The 27,629-nt window shown below is 42.3% G+C and overlaps 1 protein-coding gene across 5 annotated transcripts in view; it reads left to right on the forward strand.

The window, feature by feature from the left end:
* The first annotated feature begins 4,292 nt into the window (after nt 1-4,292).
* Nucleotides 4,293-27,629, forward strand: part of DGKH (diacylglycerol kinase eta) — a 168,455-nt gene continuing 145,118 nt past the window's right edge. For 3 of the 5 annotated variants that reach the window (XR_007188901.2, XR_008957972.1, XM_057308381.1), the window contains exons 1-2: nt 4,293-4,364; nt 11,034-11,237. Coding sequence is in view for 2 of the 5 variants with exons in the window: in XM_057308381.1 (XP_057164364.1) it covers nt 4,305-4,364; nt 11,034-11,237 (264 nt within the window). In the remaining 3 variants the exon portion in view is untranslated. The remainder of the gene's footprint in view (nt 4,365-11,033; nt 11,238-27,629) is intronic. The other 2 variants (XR_008957974.1, XM_057308389.1) reach the window with 1 other exon arrangement.

Raw genomic sequence — 27,629 nt, forward strand, 5'->3', positions numbered from 1 at the left:
AAATCCACCTAGACACAAATCACTGATGTAAACAGCAACTGGAAAAAAAAAAAAAAGAATCTATAAAGGAATAACAATGAGACTGACCAGACTTCTATCACCAAACAGTAGATGCCAGAAGGTAATGAAACAGTAACATCGAGGTGTTGGAGTCAATAGTTGTCAACTTAGAATTCCTTAGCTGATGAAATTCTGATTGAAGAATGTGAGAGAAAATAAAATGAGAGTGAGAGATGAAACAGAGAATTTTACTCACAGATACGATGCAGAAAAATACTGAAGAACATACCTCACCAAAACAAAAATTGAGCCCAGGAGGAAAGAATGGGATACAAAAAGCAAATAGTGAGGAAAAACACTGATGAATATGTTAGGACAATTAATTAAATAATTATAAAAGTAGTAATGGTGATGAATAATTTAGCGAAGAACTAAAAAATACATAGGGAATTAAAAAATACTAGATAGCAATACATAGTTTATAGGAAAGGAATTGTGAGCTAAGGCGTTTTATTTATTTTTGTTTGTTTAAGATCATCTTTAAAGGAAGGGGTTAAAGATATTGATGGAATCTTGGATGTTAAGTATAAATGTTAATATTTTAAGGGTAACCACTGAGAATTGAAATAAAAGGTAAGAATTCCAAAACAGTAGGAGTGTTTAGAAAAAGAGAGTAAATGAAAGGAAATTTAATTAATGGAATAGAAGGCAGGAAAGGGGCAAAAAAAGAAGCAAAGATAAAAAACGTTAAATAAATAGGAAATGAGAAGGCGGTAATCAATCCAAAGATGGTCTTCCTGGTGTAAAAGAGAATGCTAGTTTTCACCAAATCTGTTTTCTGTCTTCCAAAGCAATAGAGTCGTGGTTGGAATAGGGCTGCCCAGCTAATGGCTTCATTTTCCTGCTTCTTTGCTGCTAGGTGTGACCATGTAACTAAATCCTGGCCAATGCCATATGAGCAGATGAGAAGCGTGTCACTTCTGGATCTAGGCCTTAAGAAGTCAGGCTTGTGCTCCTTCAGCCTCTCTTCTTCCTGGAGCTAGAACTCCCCTAACCAGCTTTTCCCACGTAGATAAAGGCAATGCCCTAGGGGATGGAATAGCAACAAGGAACAAAGGAGCCACCCTAAACCTGGACCACTTATCGTAAGACTGTTTCAGGAGAGAGAAATTAACATCGTCTTTGGGAGAAGCCAGAGAGGAAGGCTCTCTTTCCTACAATCACCTTTTACCCTAATTTATATACATGATAAATGAAAACTGATTAAAATAGACGACTAAAAGGCAGACTCTCAGAATGAGTCAATACTACTGAAATTCAACTCTTATTTACAAGACATACTTGAAACATAATGACTCAGAATGGTTGGAAATAAAGAGATGAAAAGATATATACCAGGCAACCACTAACAAAAAGAAAGCTATGGTAGCGTGCAAAATAGGATCGAAGGTGAAAAAACAATGGACAGATAAACATGTAGTGAATTTACCTAGGTAACTGTATTATAGTCCTGGCTTTGTGATTTATACAGTGGCAACTTGGGCAAATTGCTTTCTTCTTTTCTAGTTTGAATTTCCATCATTATATAAGATGGTATTTTATTTGCAGAATGGTGAGAATTAAATGAGATAATACATGGGAAACTGGTTTTCTATAGCCATAAAAATATGGTAACTCAAATTCTATCACATAATTAATTCATTCAACCTTTCCTGAGCACCTATGATACATCAGAAACTGCACTGAGAACTGGGAAAATGGAGATAAGTCAATCATAATACTTGTCATCAGGGATACTATATGTTAAAAAATGAGTTTATTAATAAAGTCTTCCAAGGCACTGTGGTGGGGTAGGGGGATGTGCATTTCATCCAGAGTGAGTGGCCAGTTCTAACCTGCAGCAGGGTCAAAAGATTTCATAACGAAGCGACTCTTAGATTGAATCCTGAAAGATGAGCAGGTGTTTGGACAGGCTGAGTAAGAGGAAGGGCATCCCATGAGACAGCACAGCGTAACATTATGTGGCCTTACAGGGAACTGCATGTGAGGAGTTCAGAGCTGTCTGATGAGACTAGAGAAAACTTCATCCTACAGGTAATGGGGGAGCCATTCAAAGGGCTTGTTCAGGGAATGACTCAGTCCATTTTGTATTTTAGAAGGCTTAGTTTGGCCACAATGTGAGAGATGACAGCGGTGGAGGTCCCAGCAGCTTTGAGAGAGTGAGACTAATAAGGAAAGAAATGCAATATTTCTGGGGCTTGAAACAAAGGGCCTGAAACCAGGCAAGAACAATGAAATAGAGGGAAGGTGATCGACAGGAACGTTCTGGTGTGTGGATGGGGCAAATGGGAGAGAGAAGAAGGAACCTGGGACAATTTTCAGATTTCTCCTTTGGGTGACTAGGTGGATTCTGAAGACTTTTACTGAGAGCATGAGACAAGAGAGAAAAGCCAGCTGGCAGGAAAATTACCTTCTGTTTTAGCGAAGCTGAGTTTAAGGTCCATGAGATGTCAGGGTAGAAACTTCTGGTAAGAAATCGGCTTTACAGAACTGGAGATCTGGGATAGAGATGGCCATTTATGAGTTATCAGCACAAGGTTGGTAGTCGAAGTCATTCATGGGTAGGTGTGCACAGACCAAGCAGCATTAGAAACAGAGTAAGGGCAGATTATCCAGGCACTCCAACATGTAAGCGGTGGCAAGAGGGCTGAACAAGAAACGGCTGGAGAACTTGGAGACCGAAATGTCAAAGGGGCCAGTGGAAGACAGTTTCAAGGACAAATATCAGGTCCCCAACGACAAATGCTGCAGATAGGTTAAGTAAGAAGTGAACTGAAAATAACAACAATCTGATTGTTTTGGTGGGCATTTTTTAAATAGCCACAAATGGCCTTTGTCCTGGTCACCTGGGTGGAAGTCCGTCTGCAGGGAAGAATGAGTAGCAGATTAAGAAATGTGTGTGAGAATAATGAGAACAGGCTTTTATCTCCCAAAAAGCTTGGCTGTGAGGAGGTGGGGACTGGAGGCAGACTGGATCAAGTAAGTGGTTTTGATTTTTCAGTTTGTTTTTAAAATGTGTGAATGTGTTTGACATGATTAAGAGCCGTGGGAAGATGCTGATAGAAGGAGCCTGAAAGTCCAGGAGAGGGAATAACCCGAGAAAAGCCATTCTTGGCTTGGAACTAGATGGAAACCGATTTCCATGCCAGAAAGATGATCGGAAACGCCATTTGTAACGTTGTTTTCAAAGGGCTGGAGGAGGTGACTTGCCATTTATTGAGCACTCACTGGGAGCAAGTCCCTTTCTCCAATTTGAATGTACTGCTGGAACTGGAAGGCAGATCGACTCCGTGGCCGGATTTCTTTCCACGAAACCGTTAATCATTAAAAATGAATAAAAGAAGCACTCTCTCAAGCTTAAACCCTCCTGCAGATGCTAATCCATCTGCAATCTTTTTAACCTCACAGAGACTAAACCATGCCTGGCACAGCTGGCTCGCGAGAGGCTCTGGAGTGCAGTTATCTCCCTTGCTCTGTTGAAGTCGGTAACTGTCCAGTGTGATTTCCTTCGAGACTCAGCGCCCGAAGGACGGGATGTGCCCGCAGCCCCGGCAGCCAGCGTTTGGAGGGAGGCGGGCGCGCCTGCAGGCGCCGGGAGCGGGAGAGAGGGAGAGGGGCGCCGGGAGGCGTCTCCCGGGACTCTCAGCCACCGCCGCTCGGGTGGCCAGCGCGTCGGCCGGCCCAGCCCGGGCTTTCCCCGCCGCTCCCGGCGCGCCCGGCGGCGGCTCGGCGCCCGGCCCCGGCCGCTCGTGTCCGCCGGGCCGCCGGGTGCCCGTGACCACCCGGCGGCCGCTTTCGGTTCCGCGCCTTATAAGGCCTGACAGGGGGGTCACGTGCGTCCCGGGCCGCCCGCTGGGAGGAGGGGGCGACGGGGGGAGGGGCGGGAAGCAGGGAGGAAAAGGGGAGGGAGCCGGGGGCGGAGGAAGGAGCGAGGGGCGGATTCTGTGGCCGTGGGAGGCGGTGGCAGCGGCGGCGGGGAGCGGACCGCTCGGAGCTGGACCGAGGAGGAGGAGGAGGAGGTGGAGGAGGAGGAAGGGACCGGCGCGGGGGCGGGAGAGCGCAGCGCGGCGGAAGCCGGAGACGGCGGGAGGGCCGGTGGCTGGCCCCGGGCAGGAGCCTGGGCGGCGGCGGCGGCGGCGGCGGCCGAGAGGACCGCGGCGAGGGAAGCGCATCCAGCGGCCCCGGCGGCGGCGGCGGGGGCCCGGGTCCCCGCGCCCGGGCGGCCGGCGGGCGCGGGCGGCGCGATGGAGCCGCAGCACGTGCGCCCCGCGCCCGGCGCCCGCAGCCCGGCCTGGGAGGAACCGGTGGGTACAGCGCCCGCGCCCACCCCCTCCCACTTCTCCTCTGCTCCCCCCCGCCCGTGCCGGGTTCCGTTCAGGAAATGGCCCGGGATGAGGTCCCCAGCTGCTTCCCAGCCGGGGCAGCGCTTCCTCCGCCGCCCGGGCCCCTCCTCGCGCGCCGCCCGGAGCGCCTTTGTCCGGCCAGCCGAGGCTCTCCCCGAGGGGCCGCTGGCGAACCGCTGACGACGGCCCTCGGAGGACCGTTTCCGTTGCTTCATCGACTCCGCAACTTTTCACTTGATTTTAGAGCCCGGGGCGGGTAGGAGGGGGGAGAGGACAAACCCAGACTATGGGGGCAGCTTGCGAGCTCGGAGGAGACCGCTCTTCCCTCCTGAGACCGCGCCCTGGCCGTCACCTGGGCGCGCAGGTTCCGAAGGACCGCCGCCAGCGCCGGCTGCTCGCGGCCGAAGCCTGGAGCCACGCCTCCTGCTAGCCGCTACGGCCCTGGGCGGGCCGGGGTTCAAGGGTTTTGCCCGGGATGAAGCGGGAAGCTAACCTCGATCCCCCTGCACATGCCACCCAGAGGTTGGGTAATTTTAGGGACCGAGAGCAGCGTGTGCGTGCGTTTTTCGTGTGTGAGGATAAGGAGGAGACCCGGGGGCTTTGGATTTATTCCCTCAAACTCCTCCAACTTCCTTCTTTCTTCCAACTCAGTCAGAACCATCTCACATCCCTCCAGGGATTCTACCCCGGAATCCCCGTCTCACTCAGAGCTCTGTAATCCTGTGTGGGCTGCCTTTTCCCTGGCATCGAATTTTGGCTCTCCACGCCCTGCCTCGATGTTTGCTACTCCGTTTGGGTTGAAATTCTTGAACCTATCTGGAAACCCTCGTCTGAAATTTCTGGCCTCACCCGTGTTCTGTTCAACGTGTTCGGATGCTCTTTTCCCAGGGACTCTGAGTGTCTGCTCAGGCTGGCCCCCTGCCTGTTAAGAGCTTCTAGGTCAGGTGCCAGGCTTGGTTCTCCTTTTTCTTTTCTAGCATGTACACTCTCAGCTCCTTTGCCCAAATACATTTCTCTGCCTCTTGTTTCCCGACCTTTCGGAAGTGTCCTTGGACTCTGATCCATCTGTATCTGCAGCTGTCTTTGCTTTTGTAAATTTGAACTTGTTGTTAGGTTGCCCATCTGCTCATATTTCTTCTATTGTGGTTATCACTGGGGATTAAATTGTTCTTGAAACTAAAACTACAATTCGGTTTTGAAGTTTAAATCAAAGATCATTGAGAACTAAATTCATTGACCTGTTTTTGTTACTTTCTTACTTTCAAAACTTTACTATATGAAGTCCCATGTGAACCCTGATGCTTTAACCAACACCAATCACAGGGAAAAATACCCTGTTATATGTATTTTACTTTAGGGGACCGATGGCAGAACTACTTTGTGCCTAGAAAAATAGAAGTTTAATGTTATTTTACTTCAAGTGACAAAAATGAAAATGCTCATTTATTTGCCTTTTAAAACTAGAGCCCTAACCGAAATGTGTGAATGAACTGCGACACTTTATCCAGACTGCAGAACTCTCCTTTAAAAACTGGGTTTATTTTCTTTAAATACTGAAGGCCTTTTTATTCACTCAACAGATATTTTATCCAGACACCTACTGTGTGCCAGGACTGTTGGATATAGCAGTTAACACAGACACAAATCCCTACATCCTCACAGAGCTTACATTCTTAACAGAATGTCTTGTTTCATGTATGTTAGGAGTTGACATTCAGATAGTGTAAAAAAAAAATCTTCAGAGATCTCACGTATGTAGCACAAATGATACTTTGACAAAGTGATTTTATTTGAAAACCTGTGGTCTAAGTCTAAGAATTCTCATTTAAGTTCCTTAAAAAAAATGTTACCCAAATTACTGAAAAGTAGCATATATAAGAAACAGGGGGGATAGATTAGGGGAAAAAGAATGCTTAAATGTGAATTATTTCAGACCTTTGGATCTAGGGGAGGAAATATCAGCTTAGTCTAAATATGCTTTGAAAGGACACAAAATTCACCAAAATCAGGGATTCTTGAACTTATCTTGGGTCAGTGATCCCTTTAAGAATCTAACCAAAGCAATGGAGTCTCTCCCCACAATGTATCTGTGCAACATGCATATAAAAATAATAGTAAAATTTCAGGCGAAGCGCAATCTGTGGACCCTCAAAGAAAGAGCTTGCGATTAGGAGTCCATTTTGCAGTTATTGAAAATCTGCTGTCCGATTTCAATATCGGCAACTTTAATACTTTACCATAAAAGTATACTCATTATATTTATAATAATATTTAATATCAAATATGAAATATTCGCATTACACAGACCCTGAATCATTCCTTATTGTGTATAATAGCATACCCATAAGGATTTACTCTCCTTGTTCTTTTTTGTTGAAACCTAAAACATGGTGATATGATTCTACCTGGAACTATTCAGACAGAGGAGTAAACATAATCTCAGGGATTGATGCTGTATGATAGTAAAGAGAGCAGCCCTTCTGGCTTGCAGTGTACCCATGTCTGTAGTGGAGAGTCAGCTACTGGACTTCATGACATTCTTTGTATTTTGAGATAAAATGAAGTTATTTAGTTAAGTGAGGGTATTTAAATAAACAGTTAGCCTTATCATTACTCCAGCTAGGGCATCAGGCCTAAAAGATGAATGTTAGTTAGCATTCAGGTTTTTGTGTATTTTTTTTGATGCCAGCTTTGGAATGTAATTGAATCAGTGGAAATACACGCATTACCTAAATTTCTAATCAATATGAAAATATTTTGGTGGTGGGAATAGGTGGGTGGGAAGATACTTAGTCAAACAACCCTTACTCATAGATGATATCCCCGGGGCGGGGGGTGGTGGGGAGATATGGGTAGCTTGAATTCCAGCCCAAACTCAGAAATTGTGGGAGTATTTAGTATTTACAAAGCAGACCTCAGACAGTGATACTAGGATACTAGGGTACATTTTACTTACTAAAATTTTATTTTATTTCCATGTGGTTTTTGTCTACTTGGCTCTGAGGAAGTGATTCAAAACTAATGGAAAATTAGAAAGGGAAGAGTTTCAAAGGAAAAGGGCCAAAATATAAATGAGAGTTTAGAAGCGTATTTGTGCATTATGTCTAGATGACAAAAGGTTTTTGCTTTAGGTGCAGGGATGACCATAGGTACACGCAGTTGCTATCATGATGAATCTAAAATCTTTGCTCATTCAGGTAACAACCAAGGAAATTTTAATGGAGCAAAGTTTTGAATGTTAAATTTCAAATATGTAACAGTATATTATGGAAGTAGTTATAAAGTTTGAATGAAAGCAGGCCTGTACTTATTCAGCCTGCAGTGTTCTTTGCATGGTTCCCATTGATTAGGAATATGAGTTCTAGATTGTTCCTGTTTGAAAGTCCAGTTTGGGTTTTTCAGTATATACATGTAGAGTTCTATTGTGATATAGTGTATAACATAAAAGCATAGACCATAAGGGATTTAAAAGTTGCAAATGGCTATTAAACCTCTTTTGTGACAAGTAATGATAAGGATATAATTTAAAATATCTATCAGTAGAATATGCTAATATTGACAAAGTTGGTATCAGAATGAGAATTGGTTGTGATTTATACATCTTCAGTGTAATAATTTTTCTTTCTTTAAATGAGGCAGGAAGCCCTGTAAAGTAGCAACCTAATTTAGTAGTAGTTTCTATTTCCATTTCATCCCAAATGCAGTGTCTACATGGCTTATGTCCAAGTTTTTAATAGTGTGTTTGTGATATGTTATGTACCAAACAAAGATTTCAAAGTAATAATAAAAGAAATATGTAAGACACATCTAAGAAGTTATTTGAAAAATCTAAAAACACCAAGTAGGGAAAAAGTCAAGGGAATCTTGTAAATCTAAGAAATAAAGTAATATACCACATATTTGAAATTTGCTTCAGTTGCCATTCTGAGCTACATTAAAATGGTTGAAAATATGGAGCTCTTGACATTGCTATTATATTTTTAAGGGAAGTGAAGTGCATTGCAGGTATACAATATACAGATTGGATATTCATTCTGGAAACTTCTAGTTTACAGATAAGAACTGAGAAGAATCTAATGGATTGGGTACCTTACATTAGGGATTGCTTGAAATGATCTCAGAAGAGGTGATTGAAGAAAAGAGGATTTTCATGAACTGCCTTTTGTGGGAAATGAAGTGACATTCCTTCATTTGCCTACACACTATTTTCACTGAGTGTTCTATGTGCTAGGGAAACTGTAGAGCAGGGATAATTTATTTAGCATGAGTAGGCTAAGACTGGCTATGCTTTCAAAGTCACAACCAAGTTTTAGAACTTGTTACAGGAGTCTTTGAAGAGCAGGTACAACTGAGGTTAAATCTTTATGGAGTAATAAATACCTTCACTTTGAGGTATTAATTGCCCAGCTCTTGCACGTGGAACTCTTTTAGGGTATCTTTAAGCAGTAGTGTCTGAATCAGAATGAGGAGTGTATTCAGCCCTCTTCTTCACATCATAGGATGGGCATGGGTCTTCAACAGTGCGTTTCAGTTTCATCACTCTGCCTGGACTCAGGAACGTGGTACTATATAAAGTGTGACTACAAACATAATAATTGACAAACTAACTTTTGTTACGTAGTGTGGTAAAGTGAATAGAACATTAGCATAGTAATCACATGATTTTGGCCCTAGCTCATGATTTGGGGCCTCACTTTCATTAAAGGAGGAGGGGTCTGAACTAGGTTTATTCTTTCAAAAGGCCCTTTGCTAGGTGTTCTTGTGTACATTGACCAACCATCGGACTCATCAGTGACCCAACAGTTAGGTTAGTCTAAAGGCCATTATTCTGATTCTTTTTCTCTTAAAGAATTCCCTTCACAAGAATATATTCTGTGTGGATCTAGAATACATATTTACAACACCATAACGGCTCTTAAAGTTTATTTTGCCTAGCTCCTTTCCTTCCTAAAGACAGCTAGAGCTGGAGAAGTAGTTTCCATCAGTTAGTATTTCAAGCAGCAATCTCCGGTCTCTGAAGATTCAAACCAGCACATTTTACATTTTAATCGGCAATGTGGATATACAGTATTGGGATTGCATATTCTTTCTTATAACCTCTTAGAACTGCAATGGAATTATCGTTGAGAGTGAGAGTGCAACTAAAAAGAAACAAAACAAAACTCCAATAGAATGCTAGTTTGGAGGACCCTTAAAGGTCATGTCAACTGAAAAAGTAGAAGGTCAGATCAACTGAAAAAATAGGAATGGGCACTGAAGGACATGAACACGCTGAAAAGATTAAATGCTTTTCTGAAGTGTGAGGAGTTTCCACAGTCTGGCAGGGACTTTTTGCCCTACTTAAAAATACAGCTAAGTTTAGCGTTCTCTGTGGATGACAAGAGGAATCTGTCATTTTAGTGTCTTCTCCCCCAAGCCCTCCCACACCTACAAGGGTTCTTTGACGCTGAGCGTGCACAGCCTGCCGCGAGGCTGCTATTCCCGAGTGCCCGCTTCGCCAGCTCGCTTGGGACGAGTTGGGAGCGGTGGCTGCAGCCTGTTGATCCCATTTCCTACTGCTCTGGTCCGGGTTAGGGAGTGGCTCTCCCAGGACCTCCAGTGTTTTCGTGCTCGGGCACTGGTGTTCACATGGTTTCAGTGCATTGTTTTCTCGCAGGCAGTCCCGGTTAGCGCTTCAGTTTAGACATTTATTTTGCATTCTGTGGTCTTGGGCTGCGTGTACTCTCTTGTTTCTGCGCTCTCTCCACGCCCTTCCCAGTTTCCTGTTAGCCAAAGGGATCGCTCTTTCTGAACGAAAAGTTCTCAGAGCGGAGTGGAACCTCCCGGAAAATGCTCTTCTCTTCCGTGTGCGCCGGATGGAGGTGGGGGTGGGCCAGAAACTAAACACCACGGTCGGGAGAGCTGAAAGGACCCGAACCGCGAGGCGGAGGCGGGAGAGGTACGGTTCATCAGAGATGCGCTGAGGGGTCTCGAGACGGACAGGGGGCAGCGCCCATCCATCTGGGGGGCGGAGGGGACTTTTATTCAGCGGGAACTGTGCGGCGAGGCCCAAGGCTCTGGAGGCATTCTAGGTCTAGGGGGTGGCAGGGTGTACCCAAGGGAGTCGGGAGGAAGCTCTAGGTTCCCTTTCTACTGCAGGGGCCGTTCTTGCCCCAGCTGCGCGTGAGCCGAGGGAGGGAGCTCAGCCACTGCCAGGCTTGCGGGGCTGGGGTGCTGAGGTTTCCGCCCCCCCCACCCCCCCCGTCCATCCTGGGGACCCCAGGCCAGGGGGAAGTGGTAGGTTGCCCCTGTCCCTCTGTCACTCCCATCTTCTCTACCCGTGCAGGTCGTATTCTGGGTCAGGAACCTTGTAACATCCCGAGGCTGCGTGCGCAGGGGTCCCAAGCGGGTCGGGGTCCGCGTCCCCTGTGCCCCACTGCACTCGCGGCTTTGGCCGGAGCCGGGCGGAGGGGCCTGGAGGGCGGCTGCTGGGAGGGCGTCTGATCCCCCGCGACTCTTCCCCTGCGAGGGCGGCTGGGGGAGCGGAAGATGGCGGCTGCGGCCGGGCGCGGGGCTCTGGGCCCGGCTCGGACCGAGCGCACCCACTGACCGCCGCCGCCGCCCCCGCCGGGCGGTGCTGTGTCCCCGCAGGAGTCGGAGAGGATGGCCGGGGCCGGTGGCCAGCACCACCCTCCGGGCGCCGCGGGAGGAGCGGCCGCCGGGGCCGGCGCCGCGGTCACCCCCGCCGCTGCGTCGGCGGGGCCCGGAGACGATTCGTCTGACAGCGAAGCGGAGCAAGAGGGACCCCAGAAACTGATCCGCAAAGTGTCCACCTCGGGGCAGATCCGAACCAAGGTGAGCCGCGCCTAACGCGAACGTGGAAGGCGGGAGGCTTCGGGCCGTGGAAGAGGAGCCAGGGCGCCTGGGGCGCTCGGAGCGCGCCGGCGATCCCGGGAACTTGGGGCACAAGGTGAGGGCGGGGCCTGGCCCGGGGGCGGGGCCCGCGGGACCTGGACCGCCGCGCGGCAGGAAGGGATTCCCGGGCCCCGCGCGGGAGGCCGCCAGGGTGGGCTCCCGGGGAGCGCGGCGGCAGACATGGAGGAGAAGGGAACCAGCGGCTCGGCGGGAGCGTGGGAAAATGCTGAAGCGCTCTTGAGAGTTCCCACTCAGGGAACTTAAAAGGACTGTTTTATTTTTTTGTCCTCCCTGCGTGCGATGGTTGGGTGGAGTATGTGGCTTGCGCAGAGAGCCGAGTGCAGGCCGACCAGCCAAAGATGCAAGAAGCCCCCCACCTTCCCTTACCGCGGACAGCAGCTGTCTCCTCCGCAGGACCACTCTGAAAGGGTGGGTGGGGAGGTGACAGCAGACAGCCCCCTTACCTCCCGCTGCCGTTTGGAAGGCAGAAGCCAAGGCGCGACGCCTGTGTAAATGATGCTCTCGGTTAAACTCACCCTGTGTGACACATCAGCAAGCCAAGCTTTTGAGTCGTGGGTTCCTGCTGAGTGCAGGGTTCAGATCTTACCACCATGGTTATCTTAATGAAGATTGACCTCTTTGTGTTATGTGGACATTAGCATGCTGTGTTACTCTTGTTTGTGGAGCAGGTGCTTTTGACCCCTGAGGGCTCAAAGCTGAGAGTTTTAAATAGATCTTGAGCATATACATAGAAGATGCGTACCACACCGAAATATGAATATTCATATTTTTAAGTTTTCATCGTACTTTAAAAATCATCATACTTTAAAAGTCGGTTATCACTGGGGTAGTTTAATGAGGTATTTGAAGAGAACTAATGAAATCATTGGCTTTCTGTGCTCTCTTTAAAAATAAATTTGCAAAAGTTGATTCTATAGTTTTATGAGAATTTGTTTTTTAAGGTCAGTGGACTCCAGTAGGAGAGTAGAACTTTTATTATATGTTTATGATATCATGCTTTTATTAGCCTGCCTCCTTATTTTCTAAAATAAATACATGTAAGCACACGCAAGTGTTAACAAGATGTACTTAGCAAAGAGTCAAAGATTGCTTCGGTCATTTTTTTTAACTGCGCATCCTGTAACTCATTCTAATAGTGACATTTCTTCATTTAATAGAATCTATGATAACTTAAGGATATAGGGTTTAATGTATTTTTTGAAGATTAAGGCTAAACAAGATAGGGACTTTCTAACAGTGCCTTTAACATTTGAAATCTTAATTTTAAAAAAGTTCATAAAACTGTTACTAATGGGCAAAATGGCAGGTTTAAAAATGGGATATTTTATAGATTCTTATGAAATGGTTAAAATTCCACTCAAACACATCAAAATTTACCAGTACATTTATACTGCTTGAAAGAAAATTTAAAGATGGCTTTAATTTGAGTTAAGTTAAACAACAAATTTGGTGTGGGGGGGTACAATTAAAATTTGTAAGTCTTAGGAATTCATAGTAATAGCTAAGTTTATATTCTTTAAATTTTATATTATCTATGGTTTGGGATAAAGCACGTTTTCGAGACTAAGAATAAATTCAAAAAGCATATTTATTATTGGTTTTCCACTTAACTTTCTAATAAAAATATTTAGCACGTTTTTTCCATAATTAGAGATAGTGATCATTAAATGAAATATTTCTTAAATATCCCAATTGAACTGAATTTCAGAAATTCTGCATTTTATACTAACTCATACAAATACATATAAGTTCATCAGCATTTTCATATACGAACACCTGAGATCCAGGCCTAAACTCCTGAGACCGTGAGCCTCCCCTCTCTGCCTGCCTCCCCACCTCAATCCAGACTGTTCATATATGCTACAAATATCATCAGTTATATCTCTTTGTCACACATACTGATTCTCAGGGAAGCGAGCTCGTGCAGTAAGGGCATTCATAAAATGCGAACTGCTAAATTTAATACTGGTTCCCAGCCTTCAAATATGATCCAGGTAGGAGTTAAGGGAAAAGATCTTTTAGAAAAAGACTAAACTTACTTGATCATCTCCACAGATACGCAAGATGGGAGAGTCTGGACTAGCCCAAGGCCTAGTGGTTTTTGAGATGCAAAGCAGTTCTGGGGCGCTTGAGTGGCTCAGTTGGTTAAGCTTCCGCTCTTCAGTTCACCTCAGGTTGGGATCCCAGGGTGCTGAGATGGAGCCCTGTTCCAGGCTCAGCACTTAGCATGGAGTCGGCTTGAGATTCTCTCTCTCTCTCTCCCTCCGCTCCTCCCCTGCTCACGCTCTCTCTCTCTAAAAATAAATAAACAGATCTTAAAAAAAAGAAATGAAAATATTTCTTAAATGAATAACTTAAATGAATAATGTATGTATTATACACTTATATAAAGCTTCATATATCTGGACATTACTATTAAAACCTAGTACTTATTTTAGTTTCCTTTAAGTGCCTTATGATTATGAAGTTGTTTGGTTAGTTTAGTTTTGGGGTACAAAAGGCCGCTAAAGTAATTACCTTATTTAAAGTGTTCTTTGTTGTAAATCTGGCTAATGTTTTAAATAATTTGAATAATCTTAAATTAAATGTGGTCTTTGGAAAGTATCCAGGTTTTTCTTAATTGAAAGAAGTAATGCGTGCATATAATAGGATATTCAACAGCGTGAGAGGATATTCAGGGATGGGAGGGTGTTCAGTGAAAAGTAATTTCCCTCTCACTCCAGACCTCGTCTCCATCTCAGAGGCAATTGTTGACATTTTTCTTGGTATACTTCCAGAAAATGTCTATGAACATACATATGTTTCTTTAAAAAAGTACCAATGGGAACATTCTGTACACATGCTGTGTCTTGTTTGGAGCTCTAATAGGGTCATTTCCCTCATGGCGTGTGCACACCTACCTCATGCTTTTTAATGGTGGGAAAATATTCCATCATGTTAGGTTGAACCAAATGAATTTGCTAGGTCAGTAGGTCAAAAATGGTCAAGGGCCTGGGAGGTGAGCGAAATGGGGAGATGTCAATGAAAGGGTACAAACTTTCAGTTATAGAATGAAATAAGTTCTGGGGACCTGATGTGCAGCATAGTGACTATAGTTAATAATACTGTATTGTATCCTTGAAATTTGCTGAGAACAGATATTAAGCATTCTTACTTTTTAAAAAAGATTTTGTTTATTTATTTCAGAGGGAGAGAAAGAGCAAGCAAGCAGGGGGAGGGGCAGAGGGAGAAGGAGAGAGAATCTCAAGCAAACTCCCCCAGGAGCACAGAGCCCAAATTGGGGCCCAGTCTCATGACCCTGAGATCATGACTTAAGTCAAAATCAAGAGTCAGAGGCTCAACTGACTGAGCCACCCAGCACCCCTAGATTTCAAGCATCCTTAAAACACAAGCACACACACACATTAATTATGTGAGGTGCTGATTATGTTAATTAACCTAATTGTGGCAATTATTTTACAATATGTATGTCTATCAAATTATCCTGTTTTATACTTTGTACATAATTTTGTTTGTCAATTATAGCTCAATAAAGCTGGAAAAAAATGATTGAGTGTGGGAAATTTCATATGGTTCAACCTAACATGATATATCATCGTTTAATTACCCAGTTCTCTATGGAAGGAAATCTGGGTTATTTTAGGACAACATTACTCTCAGGGTTTTTTGTTTTTGTTTTTGTTTTTTTGTTTTTGTTTTTTGTTTTTTTTTGCAGTGGATATGATGACTTTTAAAGTAAAAAATAAGACTGGCATGCTTTTAAAATTAGTGTAATTTAATAATAATATTCTCCTGTGCATTTCAGTACCCTCTCACATCCCCATTTTGTATACTCCTTGTTCCCCTTTTCATTTTTTTCCCTATTTCTTTGTTCTTGCTGTGTACTATTTCTCTCTCTCTCTGTCTTTCATGTTTTTCCTTTCTCTGTATCAGCTAATTAGAATTTTGGGTGGTCTCAGCTAGCTACCCAGGTGCTCAACAGTAGATAATTTTACAGCTGCCTCTATTTCCCCAAAGGAAAAAAAAATCCCTTACTTAGAAAAGTGTAAATGGTGCTGATGTGGGAAAGCCAATGGGAGCTGTAATTCCTCCCATCTCTTCCTCTCTCCTTACCTTTGGCTCTTATTCCTAATTCTTAGTTCTGTCTTAAGGAGGAGGTTGATTTTACATTCAGATTTACTGTTGCAGAGAATTTCACAGGTATTTATTGAGAATGAGACATTTTGAAACAGCACTAATACAAACTTAGACCACCTTGGTTTTGAACATGAATGTGAAAGAAGTTTTGTTTGCTTTTTCTTGGCCAATGAATACTGTAGCTGGTGAATACTGTGGCCCATGAATACAGGGACTGGCTGGAGGAACCTAGATTTGTAGACTAAGATTGTTCAACCATCATAAGCCCCATGGTATCAACAAATGAACCATCTCAGTGACTTTTTCTGACAATGACTCATCTCAGCCAAGGTCTCGAAGCTTCATGTGTCAAAAATATCTCCTAATTAGGTTTATTGTGTTCTCATTGATCTGGCATTTCTATGTCTTCTTACAGTTAATTTGGAATATTGATGGGTCTTTAAATTCAGGTAAAACACACCTAATCCCTGGAAAGATATTCAGACCTTTGCAACGTTATATCTGGATTAAGACATCTCTTTAAGCACATTAACAAAATAGTCACCATAATCTTCAGTTAGTACCGTGGTTTTACTTTAACATGAAGGGTGTATAACATAAATTTTTGTACCTTTACGGTAAGGCAGTATATAGAGATATTGATTTGTATTTTTCACTGCTTAATGAGATGCAGTTTGTGCAATTAAAACATTATCTTTCACCATAACTGTAGTTAGAGGTATCTAGGGAAGACTTGCTCAGCGTTTATCAAATCGTAGGTGGCAGCCCGTTAGTGGGCCATGATAGTTTACATCTAACATTTGAAACAGAGACGGAATAGATTATGATTTCCTATAACCACGGTTCTGAGTGGAATCGTTGGATTGGGTAATGATCCAAATATGAGGAGAAACAAAAACATGGCCAGAAGATTGTTAAGAAGTGAGAATAAAGTAATATTGACAGGTTTATTGTTCTGAAGCTCAATAAGATATGAGAAGCAAGTAGGAATTTTAACATTTTGCTAGCTGATGAGCAGGAAGATGCTTTGAATAATAAGAATAATTAACATTCATCTAGGGCAGAACTTGGCGAACTTTTTCTGTAGAGGTTCAGATAGTAGTGTTTTAAGCTTTGTGGGCCATAATTACTCAACTTTACTGTTCTCGTGTAAAAGCAGCCGTAGACAATATTTAAGTGAATAAGTGGGGAGATAAAACTTTAAGGACACTGACATTTGAATTTCATACAGTTTTCAGGTATTAAGAAATGGTCTTCATCTTCTTTTTTATTTATTTATTTTTATTTTTTAAATTTTTATTTATTTATTTTTTAAAGATTTTATTTATTTATTAGAGAGAGAGATAGCAAGAGGGAGAGCAGGAGTCCGGGGCGGGAGAGGCAGGCTTCCTGCTGAGCAGAGAGCCTGATCCCGGACTGGATCTTGGGACGTTGGGATCGTGACCTGAGCCCAAGGCAGCCACTTGCCTGACTGAGCCACCCAGGACCCCTCATCTTCTTTTTTAAGAAAAGCCATTTAAACATGTAAAAACCTTCTTAACGGATGGGCTGTACGAAATCAGGTGGCCAGAAGGAAATGGCCCATAGATTTGGCTGGTGGGCCATAGTTTTCTGACCCCTATTCTAGATGGTGGAAAATGGTACAATTCGGTTTGCAAAGCACGGCAATGTTAAGGTGCTGCTCAATGCAGTCAGCATTTAAGGGACGAAATGAAGCTAGATTTCAATCCATTTAAAAATCTCATCTTTGTAGAACATTTTATTTTTAGCTTGGTTTGCGTCTTTGCTTCCATTTTAATGTGAACTAAATATAGACTGGAAACTCTGAGTCCTGGTACAGTAATACATGGTATAACAGCTTTCTTTCCATTTTGATTACAAGTTAAACATGATATTCCATTATTAAAGATAAGAGACATAATAAATAATTTACTAAACCTTTACATATAACTTAAGATACCTTATTTGAAAGTATCTAAATTTAGAAAGCTTTCGCTTCGTTTAAGGTTGAGTGTTTGCTGTTGTGGTGGGAGTGACAAAAGGTTATATGACATGACCATTGTCAACCACCCAGGGCTCCTTTCTGTTTCTAGGGTACAGGGTTTCACTCATATTGGATTTGTTAGGCTTTACTTACTCAGGAAATGTGTTTATAAGCAAAGGTTTTAATTAAAGAGAGTTTGTTTTATATCTAAGAATAGACCTTTGAAAAAGGCCATAACATGTTAGTACATTATTTTCCCTTGGCAAATTTGTGTGGTTTGGCTGGGTATCGAGTAAATTTTCTGTGAATATTTAGTCGCTTGAAACACTCTTGATTTGGCTAAGTGGCTTAGAATGGTCAATAATCATTATTGGTAATAGCCTTGATTCAGGATCCCATGTGCGTTGTTTCTGCTTTAGGTAGTCGTTTATTTATTTGTTTTTTTTTTTTTTTTTAAAGATTTTATTTATTTATTCGACAGAGAGAGACAGCCAGCAAGAGAGGGAACACAAGCAGGGGGAGTGGGAGAGGAAGAAGCAGGCTCATAGCGGAAGAGCCTGATGTGGGACTCGATCCCGTAACGCCGGGATCACGCCCTGAGCTGAAGGCAGATGATTAACCGCTGTGCCACCCAGGCGCCCCTATTTATTTGTTTTTTAAATGAACTTGTATGGCAATAATCCCCTCCCCGTTGCTCTTTGTTATGAGGGTGTTGGGAAGACTGTTAGGCTCTTGTCTTAATCCAAGGAAATATGATTGACTTTATCATGTGTGGAGCTGGAATTTCTAACCTTCTCACTGGGCCATTTGAGTCCCACGACTTTTTCAAACCCCCAGCATGTGATTTACTATAATAAATCTTTTTGGATAGGCTTGGGGCATTTATCTCAGAAATTTTAAAATAACTGTCTACTTAGCATCTCATTGTTTACAGAGCGGTTTCAGTAACGGAATAAACTGAATACACATGAACTTATTTAACAGTTGTGTGAAATTGCCTAAATTTTACAAATGATAAATCTGAGACTCAGTTTAATATCTGCTGCGTAAATGGCAGGCAGGAACTCAAAAGTAAGACTTCTAACTACTGTACCATTATTCCCTGGCACGGTAGACCTAATGGTGGGTTCCAAATTCCTTTTTTCAGGAGCTCCATAAGCTTCTTGGGTTTTGAAGCATTACCTCTACAGGGTAGGGGCACAGATGGATGCAAGCCGTCACCTCTTCTCTCCCCCCCCTTGCCCTTCCCCCCTCCCCATCCTTCTCCTCTCCCTCCCCCTTCCTCCTCCTTCCTGCCCTGCCCTTTATCAATTTGTGTAGTCTGTAAGTATATCTCTCACCAGTGTTACGATTTCATAATGTCTTTTTGCATTTGAATTTCACGCTTTTAGTGGCAATGTGGAAGAGTATGTGTTTGCAAAGTAAATTTCTGAATAAAAAATTTCAGCTGAAATATCTCCCGATTTTAATTACTATTAGCTAAATCATGGAATCCCTTTGAAAAAACATCGTTAGAAGGACTAATTTAGAAGAAATGTTTTTAGGTAGCTAACTCTTCAAATAGGTTTTCAAAGAAAACTGTTAGTTTCACTTCCATAAGGTAAGATGCTATTTTTAAAAGGTCATGATATAGCATTAAAAAGAATTATATAAGGTAATTTTCCATGTGGCCTATTGAAGCATAGTTGAGGAAAAAGTATGCGTAAAATTTATTTTTAACTAGTTAAGGGATGAAAATGACATTTGGGGTGCCATTTTCTCTACCTATTTTATTTAGATGAGAAATTTTGTCAGGCTGTTTTGACTTGGATTATTTGTACAAACTCATGTAGTACTTTAAAATTAAAATGGGGGTGCCTGGGTGGCTCAGTCAGTTAAGCGGCCAGCTCTTGATTTTGGCTCAGGTCATGGTCTCAGGGTCATGAGACTGAGGCCCACTTTGGGCTCAGTGCTGAGCGTGGAGCCTACTTAAGATTCTTTCTCTCCCTCTCCCTTCGCCACATTCTTGCTCTCTCTCTCTCAAAAAAAATTATAATATTAAAATGATGTTATAATGTAATGTTAGATATCATTAATATAAAAAAATTATAAATTTTATATGTTTATATATATAAATACATGTAATGTGTGTTATATATGCTATGTGAACACAATATATAATTATAATATCGTGTCCTATGAACATGTTATACACATGTTCCATATACGAACATATCTCTGGAGTTTGTGAAGCAGAATGGTCCAATGAGCAGCCCTGAATCCAGTGTAAGAACTAGAACACTTCCAGTACCATGAATCCACCTGTGTGCTCCTTCTCTTTTTTACCCCTTTGTTGCCCCTCAGTTCCTTCAAAAAGATATTTATGGTGTTCCAAGCACTCTCATAGGTGCCGGGGATTGAGCAATAAACAAAATAGACAAAAAACTGCCTTCGTGGTGTTCACATTTTAATGCAGGAAGAAGTTATGAACTCATAAATATGTAAAATGTGTAGCATATTAGAAGGTGAGAAGTGCTATAGAGAAAAAAATAAATGAGTGGGGTTGGGGAAGGAAGGGGAAAGGTCTTCCTGAGAAGGTGACATCTGAGTAAAGATCTTGAGGGAATGAACCATGGACTTCTGAGAGAAAAGCTATATAGGCAGAAGGAACAGCAGATGCGAAGATCGAGAGACAGAAGCTGTGAGAAGGAGGGGCATGAAGTGGGACCGAAGTTGGGGGTGGTGGGAGTCAGGGGGAAGCAGGTAGAAAGTTGGAAGTAGATTAACAGTGTCAACAGTAAGGTGGTACTATAGAGAAGAGTTCTTAGCCTGGGGTTCATGCATTCCGTAGTGTGGGTGGGGCTTCAGAGGGCTCCCCAGATATTATATCTGTGTGTGTACGCCCCTCAGAAGACTAAAACCATTGATTTGTAAAAGGGAGTTGCAGGATGGACAACAAATGGTAGATGAAAAAAATACACTATAACCAACTGTTGTCACGGTCATTTGGAGAAATGCTAAAATGGGGGGTGTGTTCAATGGAATGAATTGTGTTCAGCGGCATAGGATAGCAGGTTTCCTTCCGGGAGTTAGTAGTGTTGGGTTTGCATCTCGGCTCTTTCGGGTACTATTAGGTGACCTTAGTCATGTTACTTAATGTGGCAGAGAATGCTGTGCTCCTCAGTTTCTGTTTCTCCTGTTCTTCCTGGCCCACCCTTGGACTTCATTTCCCCCCTGCAGATAGGCGGGGTTAGGTAACTGAGTTCAGGTCAGGGGAATATGGGTGGGAGTGATGTTTGTCATTTGGCTTCTGAAGCCTTTTATGAGACTCTGTGTTTTGTCTCTTCTCTCACCTGCCAGCTAGATGGAGATTATCTAGTGAGAGGAGCTTGGATCCCTGAATGACTTCATGGAGCAGAGCCTCTGTGCCCCTCCCCTAACTCTCACTGGTCACATTGGATTGTGACACTAAAAGGAACTAGACCTTTACTGTGTTAAGCCTCTGAGATTTGGGCATTGTTTGCTATATCAGTTAGCATACTGTGACCAACACACTTCATTTCTGTGAATGCAACTATCCCATTTGCAAAATGGATATAGTGATTTCTGCTTTATAGGGTAGGTAAGTAATGAATGATAAAGAAATACACCATATGCTTCTGTATCCTTGATTTTTTGTGATTATTTTATTAAATTGGTATAAAATCTGAATAACTCAATTATTCACAATACATGTATTTTCTAAATAACTTAATCTACTGTTCTTTGTTGACTTTTAAAAGACTTGATAAAACTACTATGGTTTTATGGGCCATTATTTTGTCGTTAAAATGTCTTTGCTACCATGAGGGGCTCTTTGGACATGTCAAAACTCATACTGCAAGAGCGATGAAGATAGGCTTACTCTACTTGTTGATTTTAGCAAGGGTCAGCCTTGTTTCTAGAGTAATGTATGTTATATGTGTCTTATCAAAAAATACTTTAATAGAAACGAGTGACCACTTAGAGGTGGTAGTGGAAATAATTGGCCAGGTAGGCTTTTAGGTGCTTTTGTGGCCCAATCTACTTTATCCTGGAATGAACTTCCTGACATCTTCCTTGTCTCCTCGAGTCCTGTTTACTCCTCGGTCCACACAATCTGGCTTTTGCCCCAACCACTTCATGAGAACTTCTTTTGCAAAGGTCACTACCATCTAATTGCTAAAATCCTGTGGTCTCTTTCTAGTTTTCACTCAACTGTATTTCATGCCAATTTTGTCACTGTTGACCATTTTTCTCATATCTTTCCCTTTTGTTTTCAAGGTTTGAATTTCTCTTATCTTTCTTATTAGCTTTTTACTGCCTGTTCATCTCTAGCCCTGACTCCTTTGGCTAATGCTAAATGTTTTTGTTTCCTAGGATTCTTATTCTAAGTCTGTTTGCCCCTGTCTTAGTTAATGTGATCGATTAGATTAGACTTCCACTACCAGCTGTACCGGTCTTTCCCTAGTCTGTGCTCTTTCCTGAGACCTGGACCTATATTTCCTTTGCCTACCAGTGCTGACCCTAGTGGGTCCTCTAGCTATCTCAGCCTTGACATTGTCAAACCCAACAGGTATGTTCACAGTCTCCCCACCTACTGGCACATTTTGCTTCACTACTTTTATATCTTACAGGATTTGCCTCATAGTTAACTTTGACTCTTTAGCTTGCTAATCAACTTCATTAACCCATTTGCTGTCAACAAATATGCATTTAGAGCCTACTTGGGCTGGGCAGAGTGCTAGACCCTGCGGATGTGTACGAAGCAAACACAGCCCCCTTCTGCATGGAGCTCAGTCAGCAGTCACCAAGTGTGGTCAGTTCTGTTTTGTCATATATTATCTCATTTAATCTTCATAACAAAGTTGTTAAGTAGGTGGGTACAACTATTATATTCATTTTAGAAATGAGGAAACCAAGAATTAGAGAAGTAATTTGCCCATGGCCACACAGCTCTCCAGTGACCGGTTTGCTGCCTGGTTTCAAACTAGGACGATATACTGTCCCTTTGTCTACTGTATGTATCTGTTGTGAACTCGTCCCTTTCCTTTTATTTCTATTGCTACTTACCCTAACTTCATTTAACCTGCCACATTTATCATTTCAATGTTTGCAATGGAGTTCCCGTCTGGTCCGCTGCCAGAGTTATCTCTATGAGAGGGAAGTATGATCATAACACATTTTGCATGAATCCTATCCATTGCCCCTTACTAGTGGAATAAAGTCTAAATTTCTTAGCATGGCTTAGTAGGTCTTTCTCAGTTTGATAGTAAACCACCTTTCTATTCATTTAGCCAGTATTTACTGTGTATTGTTGTAGGTGCTGGAATAGTAAATAACATTAAAAAATGCTGTGTACTAGATCTCACATTCTGTTGAAGGAGAAGTTAATACACATATATACAAATATGTACCAGACATTCATAAGCATAATGGAGGAAAATAAGACAGGATGGGGGGTGATGGGGCAGTGTATGTGTGTGTGGAAAGTATTTGGGTTGACTTGGTCCAGGAAGGACTCTCTTCGGTGAAGTGATTTTGAACAGAGATCTGAAAGAAGTGACGTGAGCCATGCAGATATCTGGTGTTGGAACATACCAGGCAGAGTCAGGGCCATGGTATTCCAGTTGTGTTTTCTGTCACTGTCATCCTGTGGCCGATCATGCCAAACTCTTCTCTGTTCCCAAAGTAAGGCAGGTACTGTTGTACCTCCAAGTGTTTGCATGTGATATCCCATCTACCTGAAATGCTCCTTTTTCCTCTATTTCTCTGCCTGATGTCTTTATTTATTTAAAAGATTTTATTTCTTTCTTTGAGAGAGAGAGACAGAAAGCACAGCATGGAGAGGGGCAGAGGGAGAAGACCTCGGGCTTGATCCCAGGACCCTGAGATCATGACCTGAGCCAAAGGCAGACACTTAACTGCCTGAGCCACCCAGGCGCCCCTGCCTGATTTATTTTTAAGTACTATTATTTCCCAACATTTCTGAAAATATTTGAAGTGGTTTATATTCAGTATTGTGTATCAAGCTTAGGTAAAATATAGATAAGACTATGAGACCAAGAATGTTAGTAGGTTAGTCTACAAAGCAGGGTGTCTGTGTCATCTGTCTATCTATCTATCTATCTATCTATCTATCTATCTATCTATCTATCATTAAAGATAAGTTGTAAATTTGGTCCCAAGCTTCCTGGTAGCCAACACTAGATCATTTACAAAATTTTATTATCAGGGAAAACATTTTTTGTTTTAGTTCCCAAGGAAAGGTGTCTCTTAGTCTTCCACGTGGGGGTCACTGAGGGATGAAGTAGATGCTCCCCTCACCGATACGTGGGCAGGATGGGATCTCGTGCGGGCCTGGTCTTTCCTGGGAGCAGGATTGTTTATCCAGAGTGTGCCGTAGATTTGGAAGTAGCGCTTTTGGAAGTTTTTTTCTGATTGTTTCAGTTTTCTTCGTGAAATAAGAAGCTGGACCATCAGCTGAGAATAAGATTGGGGAGAGGATCTTAGAGATCTGGGAGAGAGGAAAAGGTGTGAAATACTTGAATAGGAGAATGGGAAAGGGAATGGAGTAGAGACATGCAGTGTGAATATCAGGTGGCATTTCGGGCACACCTGAGGCAAGTGACCATGAATTGAAGGTAAGCACCGTCGGCCTGCCCGTGGGACCATGTTCAGCTGCGTGGTTGTCGGCACAGAATAAATAGAGAACTGGGTTAAACCAGGGTCGTGGTTTGGTTAAGTAAGTATGGCAGAGCAAGAGGGGATGGGAAGACTGAGGGTGGACACAGGGGAGAGATTACAATGACGAGCTCTGGAATTTATGTTAGGTAAAGAATGAGCCCTCGAGACTCTTAGGAAGGGACTATGGGACCAAGTAGCCAAGGAAGGGTAGAAGAGAAAATCATTGCAAATAATTAAATTTTAGTCACTTAAATTAAAGAAGAAGAAGAGAGAAAGAAAAGAAAGCCTACTAAAAAAAGCTATAGAGTTCTAATTATTTTATTTAAAATTTTTTAAGAGAGGGAGAGGGGAGGGGCAGTGGGAGAGGGAGAGAGAATCTTAGGCAGGCTCCACGCCCAGTGCAGAGCCAGACTAGGGGCTTGATCTCACAACCCTGAGATCATGACCTGAGCCAAAATCAAGAGTTGGACACCTAACCGACTGAGCCACCCAGGAGCCCCCAGTTTTAATTATTTAAAAAATGCTTTACAGATGCAATAATAATAGGTTTTGCTGGGGGAAGTCTCTGGATCATGTATGCATAGCTGGGGTCTCTTCATCATTAGTAAAATACAAAGAATGTTTTACTTAGAACATGAAAATAGTTCCTCAAAGAAATAAATGGATCTGGGTTGGAATTAAAAACAACAACAACATACAAATGAAACCTTAACATGCATTAAGTAACTCATGAGTCCTAGTTTCAGTTCTTACTGGTTAAGTCAAGAGCGTCTTCAAGTTTTAATTTCCTCGTATTTAAATTCTCATAAGGTTCTTTTGAGGATTGAGGAGATGAAGTCCTTAGCTCAGTGCCTGGCACATAGTAAATGCTAGTAAATGTTAGCCACATATTCAAGAATCTTGAGGGGCACGTGGGTGGCTCAGTCAGTTATGTGTCTGCCTTCTGCTCTGGTCATGATCCCAGGGTCCTGGGATCCAGCCCGATGTTGGGCTCCATGCTCAGTGGTGAGTCTGCTTCCCCCTCTGCCCCTCACACTGCTTGTGCTTGCACTCTCTCTCTCAAATAAAAAAAAAAATCTTAAAAAAAAAAAGAATCTTGGGTGAAAGGCACTCTTTCTGAAGGGTGCTTTTGCACTTAGAAGGATGCAAGGGAGGGAGGTGCTAGTGAAATCTTCAGTCTAGTGAAAATCCCTGTGTGTATCCAGCCTTTGGCAGGCTAGAGTCAAAACTGTGTAATTGTAAACGTTTTGTAGGTTGATAAGGGGATGGCGATGTTCTCATAGATCCAGCTAAGATTCCACAGTAGGAAGGGAAGAATGTTGAAGGAGATTCAACTTTCCCCTGGTAACACGGCTCCATTATCATCATCCATATCTGTCACAACAGTTCTAAATCATTACTATTCAAGCATTCATGGTCTTTCCCCTCCTCCTCTTCTTTTTTAAAAATGATTTTATTTTTAAGTAATTTCAACACTCAACATGGGACTTAAACTCAACAACCCCAAGATCAAGAGTTGCATGCTCTACCAACTGAGCCAGCTAGACTCCCCTCCCCTCGTCTTCTTAAAGAGGAAGCATTCTAACATGTTCTGTCAGCTCCTTCATTCTCCTTTGTTACAGAATCTGATGGTGGATATAACGAGGGGACAGGAAAATACTCATTCTATGGCATTATTACCTTCAGGGCCTCAGTGTGTGTGGGGTAATTGAGAAGCTGGAATGAACAGGGGAAGTCACAAGTGCTCTGTCCTGTCAAGGCAAACTGTGAGCATACATGAGACATTCCCTGGGAAATATTTAGATAAAGGGGGAGGATTAGGGTCCTACATAAGCAAGTAAGAGAAACAGACGTAATGTATGGGTTATTGTCATCACTGTGACCCCATGTATACCTATAGGCTGATAAGGTATTGATGTATGCACTTGATGTATAGTTTAATTAACCGTCTATACAATGCGAGCACATGATATATGAAACATTTAAATTATAAAGTAGTTGGGCACCCATGTTCATAGCAGCATTATTCACAAGAACAAAAAGTAGAAGCAACTCAAATGTCCATTGATGAATGAATAAAAAAAACAAAACGTGGCATATACATGCAATCGGCTTAAAAAAAGGAAAGAATTCTGACACATGCTACGACATGGATAAAGTCTGAGGATGTTATGCTAAGTGAAATAAACCAGCTACAAAAGGATGTATAATCCCCCTTGGATGAGTTACCTAGAGTAGTCAATTTCAGAAAGACAGAAAGGAAGGAGGGTGGTTACCAGAGGCTGGGAGAAACCGGGGAATGGGGAGTTCGTGTTTAATGGGTACAAAGCTTCAGTTTTGCAAGATGAAGAGAGTTCTGTGGATGGATGGGGGTGATGGTTGCACAACCATGTGCATGTACTTAAATGCCACTGACCTGTACACTTAAACATGGTTAAGAGGGTAAGTTTTATGTTAAGTGCATTTTACCATAATTGAAACCAATTATAAAGTAGGCTTCATAGGAATGGCCCACTGTAAACTCAAATAGTATTTACAAGATTTTTTTTAGTGAGATAAAAATGAAAAATAAGCTTAAGAAATGTGCAAAATATGAGGAAAACTATGAAAACATCAAGAAAACCAAGAAATTTTGCTGAGGTACAAAAAGAATCTGGGTGAATGGTATAAGTTGTATCGAGTTTACCTGTAAATTTTACACAATTACAAATACATTTGCTATTTGAATTTGGGCTAACTTACTAAAATGATCTGTAAGTTCGTAAAATAATACGTATTGAAAGGGAAGAGTAACAAGAGGGCCTTAACCAATCAGATGTAATTAATTTAGCACAAAGTTACAAAAACAATGAATGTGGCTTTGATATGGGAATAAATTGAAAGATAGATGGAACAGAATAAAGGTTCAGAAACTTGCCCAAAAACATATAAGAATATACTTTACAATAATGATAATATTTCAAGTGGGGAAGTATGGAACACCCAATTATTCCTCTTGAGGCAACTGGCTCACCATTTAGTAAAAAAAAAAAATGGAATTCTTACCTCACACTATGGACTACATACTTTCCAGATAGGATAAAGATCAAATTTATAATAAACAAATCATAAAAGTGCTAGAATAAATGTAGGTAAGTAGTTGCGTAGTTTCAGGGTTGGAAAGAATTTTAAAACGTGACACTAAGGAAGAAAATAGAAAGTAAAAGCTTGTTGAATTCTCCTGACATATTGAAACTCACCATAAACTAAGTGACAAGGCAAATAATTTCTCAAACCTCTTCAATGTTTAGCCAGAAAGATTATTCCTCATTCTTTGTTTATGATACAAATTTCCAATAATGAAGAACTGGTTCAATTAATTATGCTGTATCTATATCAAAAAATTCCATCAGGTATGCGGTACCTGGCAGGCAGTAGGTGTTCAGTAGGTACTAAGAGAATAGAGAGATGAACAAATTAACTGTTGGCATCATCTTGACATGGAAGGTACTCCCAACATACAGGGC

This window comes from Ursus arctos, unplaced genomic scaffold, assembly GCF_023065955.2.
Source record: "Ursus arctos isolate Adak ecotype North America unplaced genomic scaffold, UrsArc2.0 scaffold_10, whole genome shotgun sequence".
Taxonomy (NCBI): domain Eukaryota; kingdom Metazoa; phylum Chordata; class Mammalia; order Carnivora; family Ursidae; genus Ursus; species Ursus arctos.